At 41.9% G+C, this 16578-nt stretch overlaps 1 protein-coding gene across 11 annotated transcripts in view; it reads right to left on the minus strand.

Annotated features, from left to right (window-relative positions):
• tcf7 (transcription factor 7) overlaps positions 1-16578 on the minus strand; it is a 58059-nt gene that overhangs the window by 8555 nt on the left and 32926 nt on the right. For 6 of the 11 annotated variants that reach the window (XM_062406702.1, XM_062406705.1, XM_062406704.1 and 3 more), the window contains exons 4-6: positions 12147-12273; positions 5314-5401; positions 1016-1147 (exon numbers count right to left, since the gene is read on the minus strand). In XM_062406702.1, the coding sequence (XP_062262686.1) occupies positions 1016-1147; positions 5314-5401; positions 12147-12273 (347 nt within the window). The remainder of the gene's footprint in view (positions 1-1015; positions 1148-5313; positions 5402-12146; positions 12274-16578) is intronic. The other 5 variants (XM_062406712.1, XM_062406711.1, XM_062406710.1 and 2 more) reach the window with 2 other exon arrangements.

Raw genomic sequence — 16578 nt, forward strand, 5'->3', positions numbered from 1 at the left:
CTTGGTTGATCATGAAAGTGATTTTATTTCAACCTGGTGTGCAAGGAAGGATTTTTAGCTTTGCTGTTGAACTGTTGTTTTGTGGGTTGAACATTAAAGAGGATTCTCTATCCTCTTTATTATATATATTACAAGCTGATCACCACAACGAATACAGACTGATGTTTTACAGTTGATGTTTGCACATGAACTGCACTTTATTCAATGCATTTATTGAGTTGTGACATAAGCATTTGTGACCCCTAGAGGGCGGCCTAGCCTTACTGACTGAGACCAGGAAAGCAGACGCTCACATTTCGTTTAGTAAAGTCTGAATTCAGTCTGTGTTCTCATTTACATCTTAGTTGTCAATAAGTATTTTACCTTCCAAGGAATGAACCAACGATTCATTTAGACTAAAATATACAAATTTAGGGGATTTTACTGTAAGATGTTTATTCCTAAAGTTTCCAAAAACATTGCAGTAGAGGTTTTAATGAGTTTGTTTCAGCACCTTTAAGTGCTGTGGAAATAAGATGTGAAGCAACAACAAGGATCAGCAGCTGGCAGCAGTCGAGTGAGCCTTTAATAACTAGAAAGTTTGTTATAACCTGAATGGAGATCAGACACACATACAAGACATTGTATGCATGAAGAGCAGATTTGGTTGTTGTTGTAATTAACCAGATTCTCAGTTTGGATGCATACATTTTAATTGGCTTTTAAGTTTTTGTTATTATCCATCTAGCTTATATAGATATAAGGCAGCGTTAGCAAGGAAAGAGGTCCTGATGGGGGTGGAAGAGTGTGTGTGTCTGTGTGTTTCTGTGTACGTGTGTGTGTGTATGTCAGCCTGGTGTATTCTGCAGAAGCGATCAGCTCGGCTTGTTCTGGCGACACACTGAACTTTGAAAGGACTTTGAAAGCTGACACAGAAGCTGAACACCAGTTTGCCTTGGTGAAGGGAAAACTGCTGCTCAGGCAGTTTTTTGATGTGCTGTAAACAGGAGTAGATGCTGCGGAGAGCTGCTTGTACTTTTTCTCTCTCGGCTCAGGTCCGACCCACCGGCTACGGTACCTGGAGTAGGAGGAGGCGCCGGGGAGGTTGGAGGAGTAGGGTTGCCTGAATCCACAGGGGGTCAGGGCAGGATAGACTGGCTGGCTCTGCCTGCCACATCACAGCAGAGGGGAGAGATGGCAACAGTTTGCGCCTTTTAGCTTTTCAAGGAGAAGTCTGTCGCTCCCTTTAGGGATGTTTAACCCTTTTGGATCAGTTATATAAAAAAATAATATTTATTTAAACTGAATTTCATTATATTAATTTTGAACACACTTTAAACTATGTTTCTTTTCCAGTTACATGGCTGAAATTAGCTATTTTCTTACATTTGGTCTTTTAATTCCTGATGAGTTTCTCATTATTAATAATCAATTAAATACTGTTTCTCAATAGAGGCCTCTGCACATTACTTATCTTTATGTTTTAACAAGATGCATTTATCTTTCACTCTTCTGCATTTTTATTTGCGAATAAATACATAAACCTCAGAAGTAAATGAGCTAATTCTTCCATAAAGTGATTCCTGTAATCTTTATTTGAATTTTTTTGCCACTTCTGTGCTGGTGTGACGCTCACTGAACCCTCATGGAGACCGTGGATCAGCTCTGTTGACAGCTGTGTGTCAATACTGTGAACACACACGCACACACACTCACACCCCACGGGGCGTCGAGGGTGGAGACTGGATGTAAGTAAAGAGCCTTTGATATGTAGAAAACCACACTTCTACCTCCTGAGAGTCAATACACCCATCCCCCTCTTCTTCCTTATGTTTCAATGAATGCACACACATGCAGCCCGATTTACATCTAGTATCTAAACCTATCTCCTCTATCTACATCTTGTTCTTAACCGTATCCTGTCTTTAACCCCAGGAGGCAGACGTAGAGTAAAGCCCAGCGTCAGAGGCCCTTGGCTGGGAAGAGATCCAGAAAACACAGGGATCAGCTGTCGGAGGTTCACTCCTGCTGTAATCCTGTTTTCCCAGAGGTCACACAGCAACACAGGTCAAGTGTTGTTCAGATAAAGAAACAGTTCGACCAGAGCAGCCTTTCTTCTCAGCAGGAAGCTGCACACACACTACATGTCTCAGCATCCAGAAATCAATCAATCAATCAGAGTGATGTATGACTGTTCAATAGCCAACAGAAATCACTGTGTGGCACACTGGTCTGAGTTTCTGGTGACGCCATTCTCAAACAGAGCAATGCTTCCCAAGTGAAAGGCATGGCTGCACAGTGGAATGCTGGGAATGCAGTGAAAAGTGGAGGAAACTGTTGCGGTGGTCAGCGCCTCATGCATTCTCTTTGTCCCTGAGTTCACTCACAGGTAAAAGCAAACGGCTTCCGGAATCAAGCTTTTAGAGTCAAGGCCTTCCCAATCTGAAGAGACCTGGCTGCTCTCTTGTTATTCAGGTTTATTCAAAGGACACGTAAGAACAAATTTACTACTCTGGAGTACAACAGGGATCATAAAGTGTTTTAGATGGATTTGGGCTTTACTTTACTCCAGGACAGCACTTTGACTCAATCTCTCTCAAATGGCATTTTAGGCTCACCCAGTCTTAAACCTCCCTCGTGCAATTTCAGCCGCTCGACGGAGGAGGAGGAGGGACACGTTAGCAAAACAAAATAATTCAGCAAACAAAGGATGAGAAATTGTGTTTTGTAAGTTTCTTATTACTACATGAGTCAGCGTGGTTTAAAACTGCAGCTTTAACTGTACCAGATATCAACTCATCAGAACTGCTCATCCGTCAGTCCAGTCATTTCTGAAATCACTTCCCCTGCACCTTTGTGAACACTGTCAAGAAGCGACTGTAAAAAGCAGAAGATTTTCTGGGTCAGACATGTTCACAATAACAGAAAAATGTTGGGCGAGGATCTGTCAAATCTTTCTATTGTCTTTCCAAGTTTATATCTTTGTCACAGACACGTCTTTTACATCCTGAGATATTTGTTTTCTTCCAGTTTCGCATCTGTTGCGTGTTAGAAATGTCAACATGCCCACTCGTTCTCGAAATATGAAATTACTCTGACATTTCACTAGATGGCCGGCTGGAAAAAGCAAGAAGGGAGGATGTTGGGAGCAATCGACTCTGACAATGTCTGGAGTTCAGTGGATGTCTGAAAGCAACGTATGACAGCCGGGTTTCAACCTTTGAGTCAAACACTGTATTTAATAATCCAACACGTGTGTGAGACTCTTACTCCAACCATAGCATGGCAGTCGGGGAGGGGACGGACACACGGAGGTGGTCGTGCAGGGACGGAATATGAAACTGGGCTAATGATCAGAACAACGGAAAACAAACCGTTTGACATTTTCCCCGTCTTCCTTCGACAAAGACGTGAACAACAAGGGGCCAAAACGAGCAGATAATCTGGGTTAAAGGAGATTAGCTGTTAATAATACTTGTGAAAATCCACAGTGAAGTGTTCTCGTCTGAAAAAGATAAACTGACTGTAAATCGCAGACTTGAGAATCGTCGAGGGGCAAAACCGCTCGTCCTACACAATGATAACAGGCGTAAACACACATGTGAGCACACGCACAGTTTAAAGCCTCCGTTCCAAATCTCCATGACATTTGACGTAAGCCCTTAACTGCTCCTGCAGGGGATTTTGTCCAGGCACAGATACTTTAGGTTGTAATAAATGGATTTGTGTTGATCCATGAATCAACGGGAGGCTGACATTAGAAGTTCACAATCGACCAGCATGACATCGTGAGCTCACAAACGAGTCCAAAATGATGGAAACCATAAATGAAAGAACTGAATATGGAGCAGATGTGAGACGACCCACACTGCAGAGCACTCTGCTCCGCGGCCGTTGCTGCTCCGTCCCTTAGTGAAACCATCGTGAAACCAAGACACAGGCCGAGAGGCCTTTTACTGCTATAAACCAAACACATGAGCTGAAGATACAAAAACACAGAGTTTATTTTATAGTTATGGAGGTTTTAGGGGAAAGACTGAATCTACCTGGAGCTTGCCAACATTTCCCAGAATCCACCACAGCTCGAAGGACTCAGCTAGTTGCATATTTAGAAGTGAAGATATTACTGCAAGACTTGTGCTCACTCTTTTCTGTTGGCAACCACATTACATTAACTCTCTCTATTTATTGTAGTCAGTGTAAACACAGACTTACTCGTAACTAGAAAGACAAACTTTTTGTCATGTCTTGGTTGATTTAGATTTTTCATTTAAATTGTTAAAGTTGTTTCTATTCCTTGTGTTTACAGCTGAGGCCGTTTGTTGAAGAGTCAAACAACACAGAGGTTCAAAGAGGTGGTTCACATGAGGCCTTGGGTGAGCTGCACACCAGGTGAGACAGTGATGTATGCACCGCTGATCTAGGTCACTGTGTGTGTGTGTGTGTGTGTGTGGGTGTATGTAATGTATTGAAATGACAACGATGGTTTGGAAAGATTAGCAGGTAAATGACAGCTTCATTAATCAATATGATAGATGACTATGTGAAGGTTAAAGGTTACATTAGTTACAGGTTAATGTTGTGAACCATGTAGACTCTAAAGTATCGAAAAATAGTGAAGAATTCTGATTCCCATAAACATCAAACATTGAAGTTGTTAGTTTGGCCAGGGGCACCATTGTAAAACCTAAGATATTCACTTTACTATAGATAAAATCAAATAAAAGTAGCAGGTATTCACGTTTGAGGGATTAGAACAAGTAAGCTCTTGGAATCTTTACTGGAGGATAACCTTTTTTTGTGTGCAAACATTTCTGCAATATTATATCATGTCATGAGAGACTACAAGAATTTCTATACAAGAACATTTTCAAAATTCACACTCTCTATCAGTCACCACACGACTTCCTCATTTGGCATTTGGAGTCAGAGCAAAGGTTGCTGATAATTAAGTTCTCGGTCGATTCGAAAATGGTGAAAACTATCCATCGCGATTTCCCATCGTCGAAAGGACACCTTCAAATCACTTGTGTTGCACAACCTCTAGTTGAAAAGTTATTCAGTTTACGATCATCAGGAAAATGTCTAAATCTTCAAAAGACATTTAGAGGAAAGGACTGAGAGACACTTTGGGATTCTAAATAAATCGAAATAGTTGCAGATAGTGTTGATGAATTGATGAAGTGTCAAGTGAATACAGACAGAGTTTTCCTTTAATGTAAGGGAATGAATGTGAGTTAGTACAAGGTCATTACAAGCACACAATGGACTTTGTGAGTCACATCGTGCGTGTGTGTGTGTGTGTTAGTGTGTGTGTGAGAAAAAGACACTCACCAGCCCATGGAGGGAGATATCTGGCCGACACCGCCTGGAGGAAGGGAGTAGTACCCTGAGAGGTCCTGGGACTGGTGCCTGTGAACGCCTGGAGGAGACACACACACAGACACACACATACACAAGGTCAGGTAATTGGCCCCTGGCTCTGGCCCCTTGTACACTGGGCTATTAGTACCATTAGTTGTCTGGGAACTTGGTATTAAACGCAGAGATGCTCTTTAAAACAGGTCACACACTCCCATTCCCATCCTGTGACACTAAGTGTGCGTGTGGGTGCGTGTGTTACACTGTGTGTGAGCGTGGATGGGACCCTCCGCTGGGAGCTGATCTCACCAGTTGGTTTCCCTAGTTTATTTTACACAAGTGAGGGGCCGTGGTAAAATCCACATTTAACAAAACACAAAGCAGACACACACACGCGCAAACTACGCACGCACAAACAAACATTCCTCATCTCTACTTTTAGCAAAAATGTTTTCCAACAAAAGAAACACAGACAGCTCGACTCTGTGCCCTCACACAGTAAATACAGTCTCCCTCTTTGTGCCCTTCAAAGGAAGTCATTTGTCAACACGCAGCACCTAGCACTTAGCGTGGCCCGGCTGCTAACCTGTGTTTGCAGCACAGGAATGCTGCAGATGACTGTAATTTGGCCGTGGCTCCAGGCCGGTTTCAGGACCCGAGCCGCTATAAATCTGGACGACAGGAATGCGAGTGAGTCAATACACCTATCTCGCCACTCCGATCCTTCCTCCACTCCCTCCCCTCTGTCCCGCCACACCCTTCCTCCCCCCTCCTCTCCTCCGTCATCCCTTCTTACTGCCCTCCACCCCTTCCACTTCAACTCCTCGTATTAGTCCTCATTCTCACCCCTTTTTCACCTTTGACCCTATCTTCTCCCTCCATCCTGTACGTCTCCCTCCTTCATTACAGACCTCAGATCTTTCTGTTCCTTTTCAATAATTACTTTAATCTATTCCCAAAATACATTTACCCACCTACATGACCTTTACTGTCACTCCCTCATTTGTCCTCCATCTCACCTTGCTTACCTCTATTCCTGCTTTTTCTCAATTTGACAGGATGCTATGTTGTCCTTGTTCACGTTTAGTCAAGAGTGACAGAAATAATTTACTAGTTTTATTTACCATTTTATCACTGTGGTTGGTCCAAAGAACTACAAATTGAAACTAAAATAATTTAAAAATAAAAATGTATTGATGGAAATCTGCTTACAACCATAATTTAATGGTTTTCCATCCAGTTATTACAATATTTTAACTTTAACTGTGGAAAGTGGACGATACGTTAAGTTAAAGGAAGAAAATTGAATCTGTCCAATGTGCTGTCTAAGTTATGTAGGAAATAAGTTTCATTTCATTTTCTACCATCCCTTTTATTGTAAACTGTGTAATGCCGTAAAAATGGATGATGTGCAAAGACTGAGTTGACGTATGAAACTTATAAATGATCCAGTTGTCAGGGGAAAGCCTGGAAGAAGAGAAAACATATTTCTTTCTACATATCTTGTCTATGTAATATCAGAACAAGATGTAGGTGTTTGAAAATTTGAAGCATCTTAAAATCTCAAGAAGGAATGGGCCAATTGCACTGGCACAAAACAAAAATAAAGAAATGTAAATATGTAAAAGTGCTTTACTGGTATTTAAAAAGTTACAAAATGATCTAAGCCAAAACTACCACAAACATGGTCATGAGGCACACATAACCAAATGAGGTCTTCAGGGAAATATACTGCACACACGTGATGGATGAGTTTTAAAAGAGCTAAGAGGCTGAAGGGACTTTTGTTTCCTGCTGTAGCATCTTCCCGTCACAGGTTTGCATGTGACACATTAGATCACAGAGGAGTTTTCTCAGCAGCATCTTTCCAAAAAAAATAAACGAGGCTCAATATATATAGAGAATTATATCATGGTAAATGCCAATCATTGTCAACACAGGGTTTACCCCTCAGGCAGTGTTCAGACACAGACTCCTCATTCAGCTCCATGAGACCAGAGTGTTGTTGCAGCACAAATGAACAAACACTCAAACAGTACAAAAAAAAGTAGCTAATTTTGGTCCGAGACTTTTGAACCTGATTCAACAATGTCGCAGCTCGGTGCCTCGTCATTTGGCAACGCGTGAATTCATACATTCAAACGGGTCTATAGGGCCAAGAAGTGGGCGGAGCTCTTTGTTCTCCCCATAAACAACGTTAATGTGACTCACAGTTAGATGAACATGAAACTGCGCTGGTTAAATAATCACAACCAGGGGATGAAAGACCAAGTCAGAAAATATCTTACTCTTTGATGAAAAGAATGTCAACTACAACTCCCAAGGTGCAAGAAACATCCACCAACATGTTCGTATAACGGACAATGAAAGCTTCAGATTACGCGTTTGAATAAAGAAAAAAAAGAAAAAGCCAAACAACAATTGGCATCTTAAATCAATGAATCAATTAAAACACTTATCGCATCATATCATTATCGTTTTGATCTCATATGGCATTATACATTACTCTAATACTTCTCTGTAGCAGTGGCAGCTGAGGCTTGTGGGTAATGAAGTATTCTCTGATCCATGAGCCAAACCAAGCTAACTGACAAAACATGGTTTCTCAGAAATACATAAATCTGATAGCAGTTACATCAAAACATATAGGATTGTTGAGAAGGGGTATTTCTCTGTTGTGGATATTGTATGAAGATTTGTTTTAATGTGAATACAGAGCTAGAGAAAAACATGAAACTCGTTTTAGATAGAGAACCTTGTGGAATGTAGCACTTTGCTATTTGTACAGTTTAATTTGCAAGAAGTGAAATGGAGAACACATTTGCTTTCATGTCAACTTATCAGAGTTGTAAAGTCCTGCATCAGAGATGAAATGAAAAAAAGCTGTTACATCAGCCTCTAATCTGAACTTTATCTTCTCACCAGCTTCCTGTACCATCTCATACTACATGTCATAATTGTGTGTGTTGCCAAAGGGCTACTGGACGATGCCTGAAGGCTAATATAGTTTCTGTCTGTCAATATTTGCATAGGTTCAACTGCGCAAATATGTTTTTATAAATTAAGTCCAATCCACTTTAACAGATTGCACATTTTAAATGTGGATGATAAAAAATAGTAACACATAATACATTTAAATTTCACTGCAACTTTTGAAATATACAGTATATTATAAATAAACACATGAATAATTAAAATAAAACCTCTTTTAATCTATATCCATAATAGATAAAGAATGTTGAGAATAATGATGCAAAACGTGCATTAGGGACACTTCTGTTAGGAACACGGAGTTCACACATTTTAATCAAGCTGTCCATCTCTGACACGTCAATGTGATGGAAACATGATTTATTTCTGTAAGTCACGTTCTTGCTTCAGCTTATTATCGCCGCTGCTGTTGGGAAACGTGAAGGGGGAAAATTAGTGGCAGTAATGGGGCAGTTTTCTTTGGAATGCCCCTTTGAAAGCGGCCGTCTAATAACAACGACGACGACTATCTCACGGTCTCAACGTCTCAAGGAGAAGAAAAAACACTTCAAAGGGGAAACCGTTTGAGTCAGACCTGCACAGCGTGAGCTTGCTATCAGAACGTGTGCGAGTTAAACCGAGACTTGAGCAGCTGAAAATAGTATTCTACACTGATAATGTATTTTGGTGGTTATAACCACTGAGAGTGAAAGCGCTGCAGCATCGGAGCATTTAAATGAGGTGGAAGCCCGTCTGTGTGATGTACATTAAGGGGCCCAGGACCAGAAGAAACTACCTAGTGTTTTGTTACAGTAAGTACAGTAAGAGCGCTGACAGATCTCACTCGGGTACAGGAAAAGTTACCTTGTTTAAGAGCAAACATCAAAAGTCAAAGAAATAGTGAAAGTAATTCTTCACAGTGTAAAGTTACCCATAATAAAAAGCCGTGTCTAATATGACTCTTGATTTCTGTCTTATTAGTCATCACATTTGGTTTCTCATTTCTCTTTTTTGGTTGAGTGACTCACACTCTTCATTATTCAAAACTGTAAAAGGAAACACAACACAAACACACACTGTAGAGCGATGCAGGACCTGGTTTTTCATGCTCAGGTAAAAACAAAACTCGTGATACTGAAGTGATTAATTAGAACAGGTGGAAGATGCATGTGGGTATGACTTAGTGACGACAGTGTGACTCACCGCTGTGTGTTTTTCAGAAGTTTTTTTGGAAACTATCAAGCTCTATGGTATAGCTGAATTAGGCTCTGGATATATACAATACTTGCTTTGGTTATAATATCAAAATGTATAAAAGATAAGGCCATATGAGACACATGGCAGCGTGACAGAAAGCAGACATGTTTCACTTCTGCTTCTCTCACCCTGTGGTTGACGTTTAATTGTCCGAGCCAACAGTCATATCTGAAAACCAGTCAGAGCTGTGTTGTGGTGCTCGATCAACCGGGAACAGCGCGACTGTTGATGTTGAATCACATGTTGAATGTGTTGTTAAGTCTCTCAATAAAAAGACCAGGTCAGAAACGTCATTATTAGATTTTCTCATATTCATTTATTATTTTCTAAAGCTATTGGAGCTGTATTTTGTGTATGAAAGTCACAATATGAATGAATTCTAACACAGTTCTAACTGGTGTGCTTCCACGAGATCGAAAAAAACAGAAGTGAAAACATAAATATATATTATCAAACTCGCTGGGTACCATGGAAACTTGCGTGGTAGGATCCCTGTCATGGAGTCTCTTACGTTAAGTCTTAACGTAAGAGACTCGATGACGTAAAGCCGGGCTTAGGTGTGACAGAGTCTCTACCTCCACTGTCAGGTTCTTGAATTTAGAAGAAAATCTGTATTTGTAAACAAATACTTTATTTCCCCACTTTGCGGAATCACTATGATGCTTCTGAGGAGTAACTGTTAAAAGAGGAAGGTTTCAATGTGTCTGAGCAACATATTATTGCATATACAGATATTATGAATACCTGTATTGACAAAGCAGCCCCCCCCCCCCGACTGTTTTTACAACTCAGCTCGTATCCTTCCATCAGCAGGTAAAACACCATGTTGACCCACAGTAAAGTAAAACCTCAGTGACGATGATCAGTTTGACAGAGGGGAAGATCCTGTAGTTGTGCCAAAAATGACATCACTGATGAGGTAACCCCTACCTGTGAAGAGCCGACGAATGATGTGAGGAGTGAGGTAAGATGGCGTGTGTGTTTGTGTGTGTGTGTGTGTGGGTGTGTGTGTGTGTGTGTGTGTGTGTGTGTGTGTGTGTGTTTGTGTGTGTAAAGTGGAAATGTAGTCAGAATCCAGGTGAGCTGATATGAGAAAGGTTATGTGCAGGAGCCAGGTGTTAACAGTGTGTGTGTGCGTGTGTGCGTGTGTGTGTATGAGTGTATCAGGGGGGATATGAAGCAGGTGGCCCAGTCTGTCATTAAGAGCTGAGTCAGCTTGCCATTCACAAACATACACACACACGCACACAGACACACTCAGTCTAGACAAGACAAGGAGAGTGTGTTGGTAGGAAAAGGGGGATTTCCAGACAGAGCAGGCAGGAGACTGCTTGAGGTCGGACTCTAATATCTAATCAAAGCTGAGAAAAGACTTTTGTTCGTCTCCTGTTGCTGTTTCATTTTACTCTCAACATCTCTACTCCCGTTTTCTACATTTTCAAATCATCATCATCATCGTCACGTCAGAACTCCAAACTGAGGACCCAATTTACTCCTCAAGAAAACCCAGGAAACGAAAGAGGACGGATTAGTTTCACCTCATCGTTTCATGGATTTCAGCTGCATAACACTGAGCTACCTCACACTGCTGAGCTTCTACATGAGACCATATTTATCGTGCTACCAAACATCAATCCTCTGGTGATCATAAACACATTCCACAAATTCATCAATAAGCATCCTGATGAGATATCTTTCACTAGAGCAAAAGTTCCAGACACACAGATGGACACTGTCACGGACACTGTCACCCTTCTAGCCCCGCCTCCTGCAGGACAAAAGATCCGGCAGCGTTTAAACGTCGGCTTGTGTTTGTTTGTGACTTCAAAACAGAGAACTGTGTGTGTTTGTGTGTGCAGTGTTCACTAAGGAGAACCTTGTGTGTGCCGCTGTGATGGCTTGTGCGATTGTCACGCTAATTGTTTCCATGTTTGTAAGTGTGTGTGTGTGTAAATGTGTGTATATGTGTGTGTTTGTGTGCGCGTGTGGCTGGCGGTCCCTTCAGAGGAGCAGGCCACTTCAGAGCGGCCGTGGGACTGCCACAGGCTGACGGAGCCAGCGCTGCCACTTCACTCACTATGTGCGTGCCTTAATGTGTGTGTGTGGGGGGGAGAGATCCACAATCCAGTATGTGTGTGTGTATGTGTGTGTTTGTGAGTGACTGAGTAAGTGAGTGAGAGAGAATAAGCAAAAGAAAGAGTAGGAGGATAAGAATATGAATATATTACTTTTGTTAACTTACATCTCTACTGTGTCTTGTAAAAGTAGGCAATGCTTGTTGTGGAAGTGAATGTGCATGTGTGAGCATTTGTGCATATTTGTGTGTGTCTCTGTGTGTGTATTGCATCTGTGTTCATGTGATGTATGATGTTTCCACAGCACAAAAAGATTGGAGTGTGTTTGTGGAAGGATTTCAGCAACAATGCAGCATCCGCATGCAGTGAACATCATTAAAGACGGCTGTGTGTGTCTCCATATCCGTACCTACAGCACAGTCACGTATTGGGAACGTAAACCTGTCTTTTGGGTGTGTGTGTAGGTGTGTGTGTGTGTAGGTGTGTGTGTGTGTGTGCTCTCACCTGTCTTCTGGCTCATGTCTGTGGGCAGGTGTGGAGGACTCGGGCTGAAGTGGTCGTTGCTGTAGGGCAGGAGGGACGACAGGGGGTGCATCCCGTGTGACTGCTGCACCACCGACACTTTGTTGGACTGTACAAAAAGACGACAATACATAATTAATCAAGACAATATTAACAATTTACATTTTATACATTTGTCACACTGATTGAATTGTAAAGATTTGACGTTGCACTTTCCCTCTTTTTTACAACATTTGCTGCTGAGCTAGACGATGCATTCAATCAAATCAAACAAAAATCGCATTTCTCAGTTTTTTCTTCTCTTAATTGAATCACAAAGGTTACGAAATCAACACACAAAGAAGCCAATGTCATTCCCAGCATCCCCCCCCAGCATGTAGTTTGCCAACACAAGAATAAAAGATGGAGAGAGAGAGAGATGGATATTTTGAACATGGTGTTGAACAAACAGAAAAGCTGCACTTTGCTACTATTGGTTTTCAGCGAAGAAGAGGAGCAGGAGGAAGAGGAGCAGGAGGAGGAAGAGGAGCAGGAGGAGGAAGAGGAGCAGGAGGAGGTGGAGGAGGAGGAAGAGGAGCAGGAGGAAGAGGAGCAGGAAGAGGAGCAGGAGGAGGAGGATGACCATTTGATCGATTAAGCTTTGATGATCAAGTGTGGCTGCGTTGATGCGTGTTTGCTTTCATGTTTCTGTTTACAAAATGTGTTTCAATAAAATAAATTAATCTAGTTATTGCAAAATCACAGCACGCAGGCTGACCTACAACGCGTCAGCTGACCAGAGGTTCACAGTATAAGTGTGTGTGTGTGTGTGTGTGTGTGTGGACTGGACACTTGTTGTTTCTGTTTAAGGTGAGACATAATATGAATGTGAATGTGTCTTAGTGAGTGGGGGAGGTGTATGGATTGATTGTGTGTGTGTGTGTGTGTGTGTGTGTGTGTGTGTGTGTGTGTGTGTTTATGTATAGTATTATGCCTTTGAAAGCTTGAGATGCTGATTTCCATGTATGTAAATATTTTGGATAAAAGTTGTTGTTCAATAATTTATTTTATGTTGTGCACTGATATGGATAAACCTGTGTGTGTGTGTGTGTGTGTGTGTGTATGTGTGTGTGTGTGTGTGTGTGTAACATCAGCACTACAGAGGGGAATATCTGGTGCTACTTGCAGGGCCTCCTGCTGAGTTACAAAGTGAATACCTTATCACTTAAAGGCAGAGCCTCCACACACACATGCTCCACACTGACACACTCACAGACTCACACATACACACATTCATCGGTGTCTTCCCTATCCATCAACATCTTTAACTCTCTCTCCCTGACCAAACATTACACACACACACAAACACACACACGGAGAGAGAGAGACTCTCATGTGTATGCTTCACAGTCAGTCGGGCTGTGGAGCTAAGATCAAACTGATAAACTGCTTTTAATGTTGAGACACATGAAAACAAAACGCAATGCCTGTGTACCGGAGAGCGGGTGTGAGGCTGAGAGAGGAGGTGCAGGGGAGGAGGCAGAGTGGAGGAGGTGGTGATGGGGTTGATACCTTGAAGATGCAAAGGAATATACAGTACCAAGCATAGACTCTGGCGGTATGGACCAAAAATCCTTCATCTGTCCTTTTAGACTGAATGGTGCTACATCAGGAAACAGCAGTGTGATAGATCTACATGTGCTTCGATAAAACCCTTGACTGTAGACACACAAACTGCTTTACTGGTTGTTGTTTTAATGACCCTGGAGCCTTCAGAGCATTTGGACTTGCTAACTTTTTTTATTAGCGACTCCCTCAAATAAAAACAAAGACATATGATGAATGACATATAAGCAGAAAAGGTGCCGTTAATATCAGCTTTGGGGAAAAAAACTGAATCGGAAACTGACATGACCTACCGGTCAAATTAGAGATCCAGATATGTTACAGAGTTAACCCGTAGTTTGTCTTTCACACAGCTGGAGTTTCTCTGCACTGACGCATTCACAACAGCATCATATTAGTCACATCCTTCATACAGAGCCACAGAGTTCTGCCCATACGAAATGGAAGTTATGTAATTTTACATTTTAACAGTAGCCAAGACATTTTGCTGGGAATTCCCACAATTGGGTAGTTAGCGCCATTAGAACGCATGTGAAAAGGCGTTAGATAAAACCTGACATCGTTCTGAGTCAAAACCACAGTAAAAGCAAAGAAAGCTCCTGACTGCAAACGTCAAAACCAGAGTCAACAAATATCTAAAGTAGATTTCACATCTGATCCAAGACTGAAGGAACAAACCAATGAACTGTAGCTGCAACAACATCTGTGTTCGATGAGACGCACAAGAAAACCAGATATGAATACTCTGCAAAGACAGAAAATACTGAAGTGTGATTCACTGCACTTTAATCACACTTGCTTAACACATTTTTGATACACTATGACACACACACCTATTCTGCACATATGGATGCAACGCACACACACACACCAACACGCACATCTGTGCTGGGCTGCTCGGAGTCTTCAGAAGTAGCTGTGGCTCCGTTTCACGTGCTGAGGTTGATGTAGCCATTTTGCTGTAACATTATAGCCGCAAAATCGTCCATTTATGTTTCCTCTCTTCCTCGGGGTAATTAGTCGGCCTTGAAGTGGCTTTCGCTGCGCCTTCCTTTTTTTACACACACTTGGGGAGGCTGACTGAGAGCATTCATTTAACCCATAATTATCAACCCCTCTGTATTTACCCCCCTCACCCCACCACACACACACACACACATTTGCACACACACAAAAACTTACAAATAATTACCCGGGCTGGAACAGACGAGTGTGTACATGCACGTGTGGGACACACACGCACTTGCAAGAGTTCAAATAACACTTACGCGACTTTGAATTGGAAACACGCAGCTATGGTTTCGGTACAAAAGAAACCGGAGGAGTTACACACATGTTCAGGTGCAAGCTGCTACTCCCACACACAAACACACACACACATTGAGGAAAAGTGCTAACCCACCCTTTCATTTTGAGTGGCGTTACCCCCACCCTCTTGCAGCCTGGCATAAATCATCAGGGAATGAGTTCATAGTACAAATCAACAGTAAATACTGGGTTTTTAACGGTGACTGACTCAATTTGATTTATGTATTACTTAATAGGACAATGACACACGTTAGGACTCAAGATAAAACACTGGCTGTGACTCAAGGACAATACATAAGGTCTTGCTGAAGCCCGGTTTCTGCGGTGGGCCCTCCTCTGCCACATATCTGTAGTCACGGTTGAGTCTTAACGGAAATCTGGATTTACCATCGACGAACATCACACTGAAGGAAGTTCTTCTTAAGGGCAAGCGGGCTGGCAGCAGGTAGTCTGGTGAGTAGCACTGCAAACAGCTAATGCAGCGACAGAGCAAAAACCTTAAGTTAGAGATCCCTGTTATTGTGAAAACATGTATCTATTAAAATATGGTTACTAGATAATACATCTAGATAATTGATAGGAAACATTGCTTTGACCTGGTGAGACAGGGCATTAACCTTGGTGAAGGTACGTGCTCTACTCAGTGACATTCTAGTTCCTTAAGTTACCGTGTAACTTAACGTGTATCCTCCTCTAGATTCTTTGCCTGTTGCTTTCACTATTTCACTTGAGCCCTTTTCCTCAAACCTCCTATGTGCAGCTGCATTTCCAGATCACTGCACATGCATTAATCATGTAAGCAGCAATTCACATGAAGAAGCCCACTGTCAAACGCCAACTGCAGCGGCTGAATAATAAACCGCCTGTTTGTTGATTACATCAAAGATATAATTACTTCAAAGATGCAATTACTTAAAAAATGCCAATTAGATAAACACCTTTTTAAGTGCGTCAGGAAATGTTGAATGTGGCCCTCAGTGTCTCTGTAGTCTCATTTCACTTGAAAGGCCTTTGATTTATCAGCATATTGTTGAAGCCTTTTATCTCCACTCTATTTGAACAGAAATCTGCTGCTGAATAAAAGAGTTAATGGGATCCCAGACATCACTTGTTTGTAACGATGCCCTCCACCTTGACCCTGACACACACACACACACACTCGCTGACACACACATACTCGTATGTTTGCATTTCACATACACACGCGTGCAAAGAAACGTGACTGCATGGTTATGAGTGCACACACACACACCTTCATTTAGAAGACCTTATGCTGATAAGACAACTCTAATGTATTCTTTAGTTTTCAGATGACACACTAAGTAGATCCATCTCTTTTCATATTTGAAGCGGAAATTAAAGCGCCCTCTCTTTTGTCACCCCCCCCCCCTCTGAGTGCTTTTCAGTCTAATGTCTTTAATCTCAGATGTCACGGAGATGGTAGATACAAAAAGAAAACACAACCAGTGCACTCTTTCTTTCAGTCGTCCTTGCCCCAGTG

Source organism: Platichthys flesus, chromosome 15 (genome assembly GCF_949316205.1).
Source record: "Platichthys flesus chromosome 15, fPlaFle2.1, whole genome shotgun sequence".
Taxonomy (NCBI): domain Eukaryota; kingdom Metazoa; phylum Chordata; class Actinopteri; order Pleuronectiformes; family Pleuronectidae; genus Platichthys; species Platichthys flesus.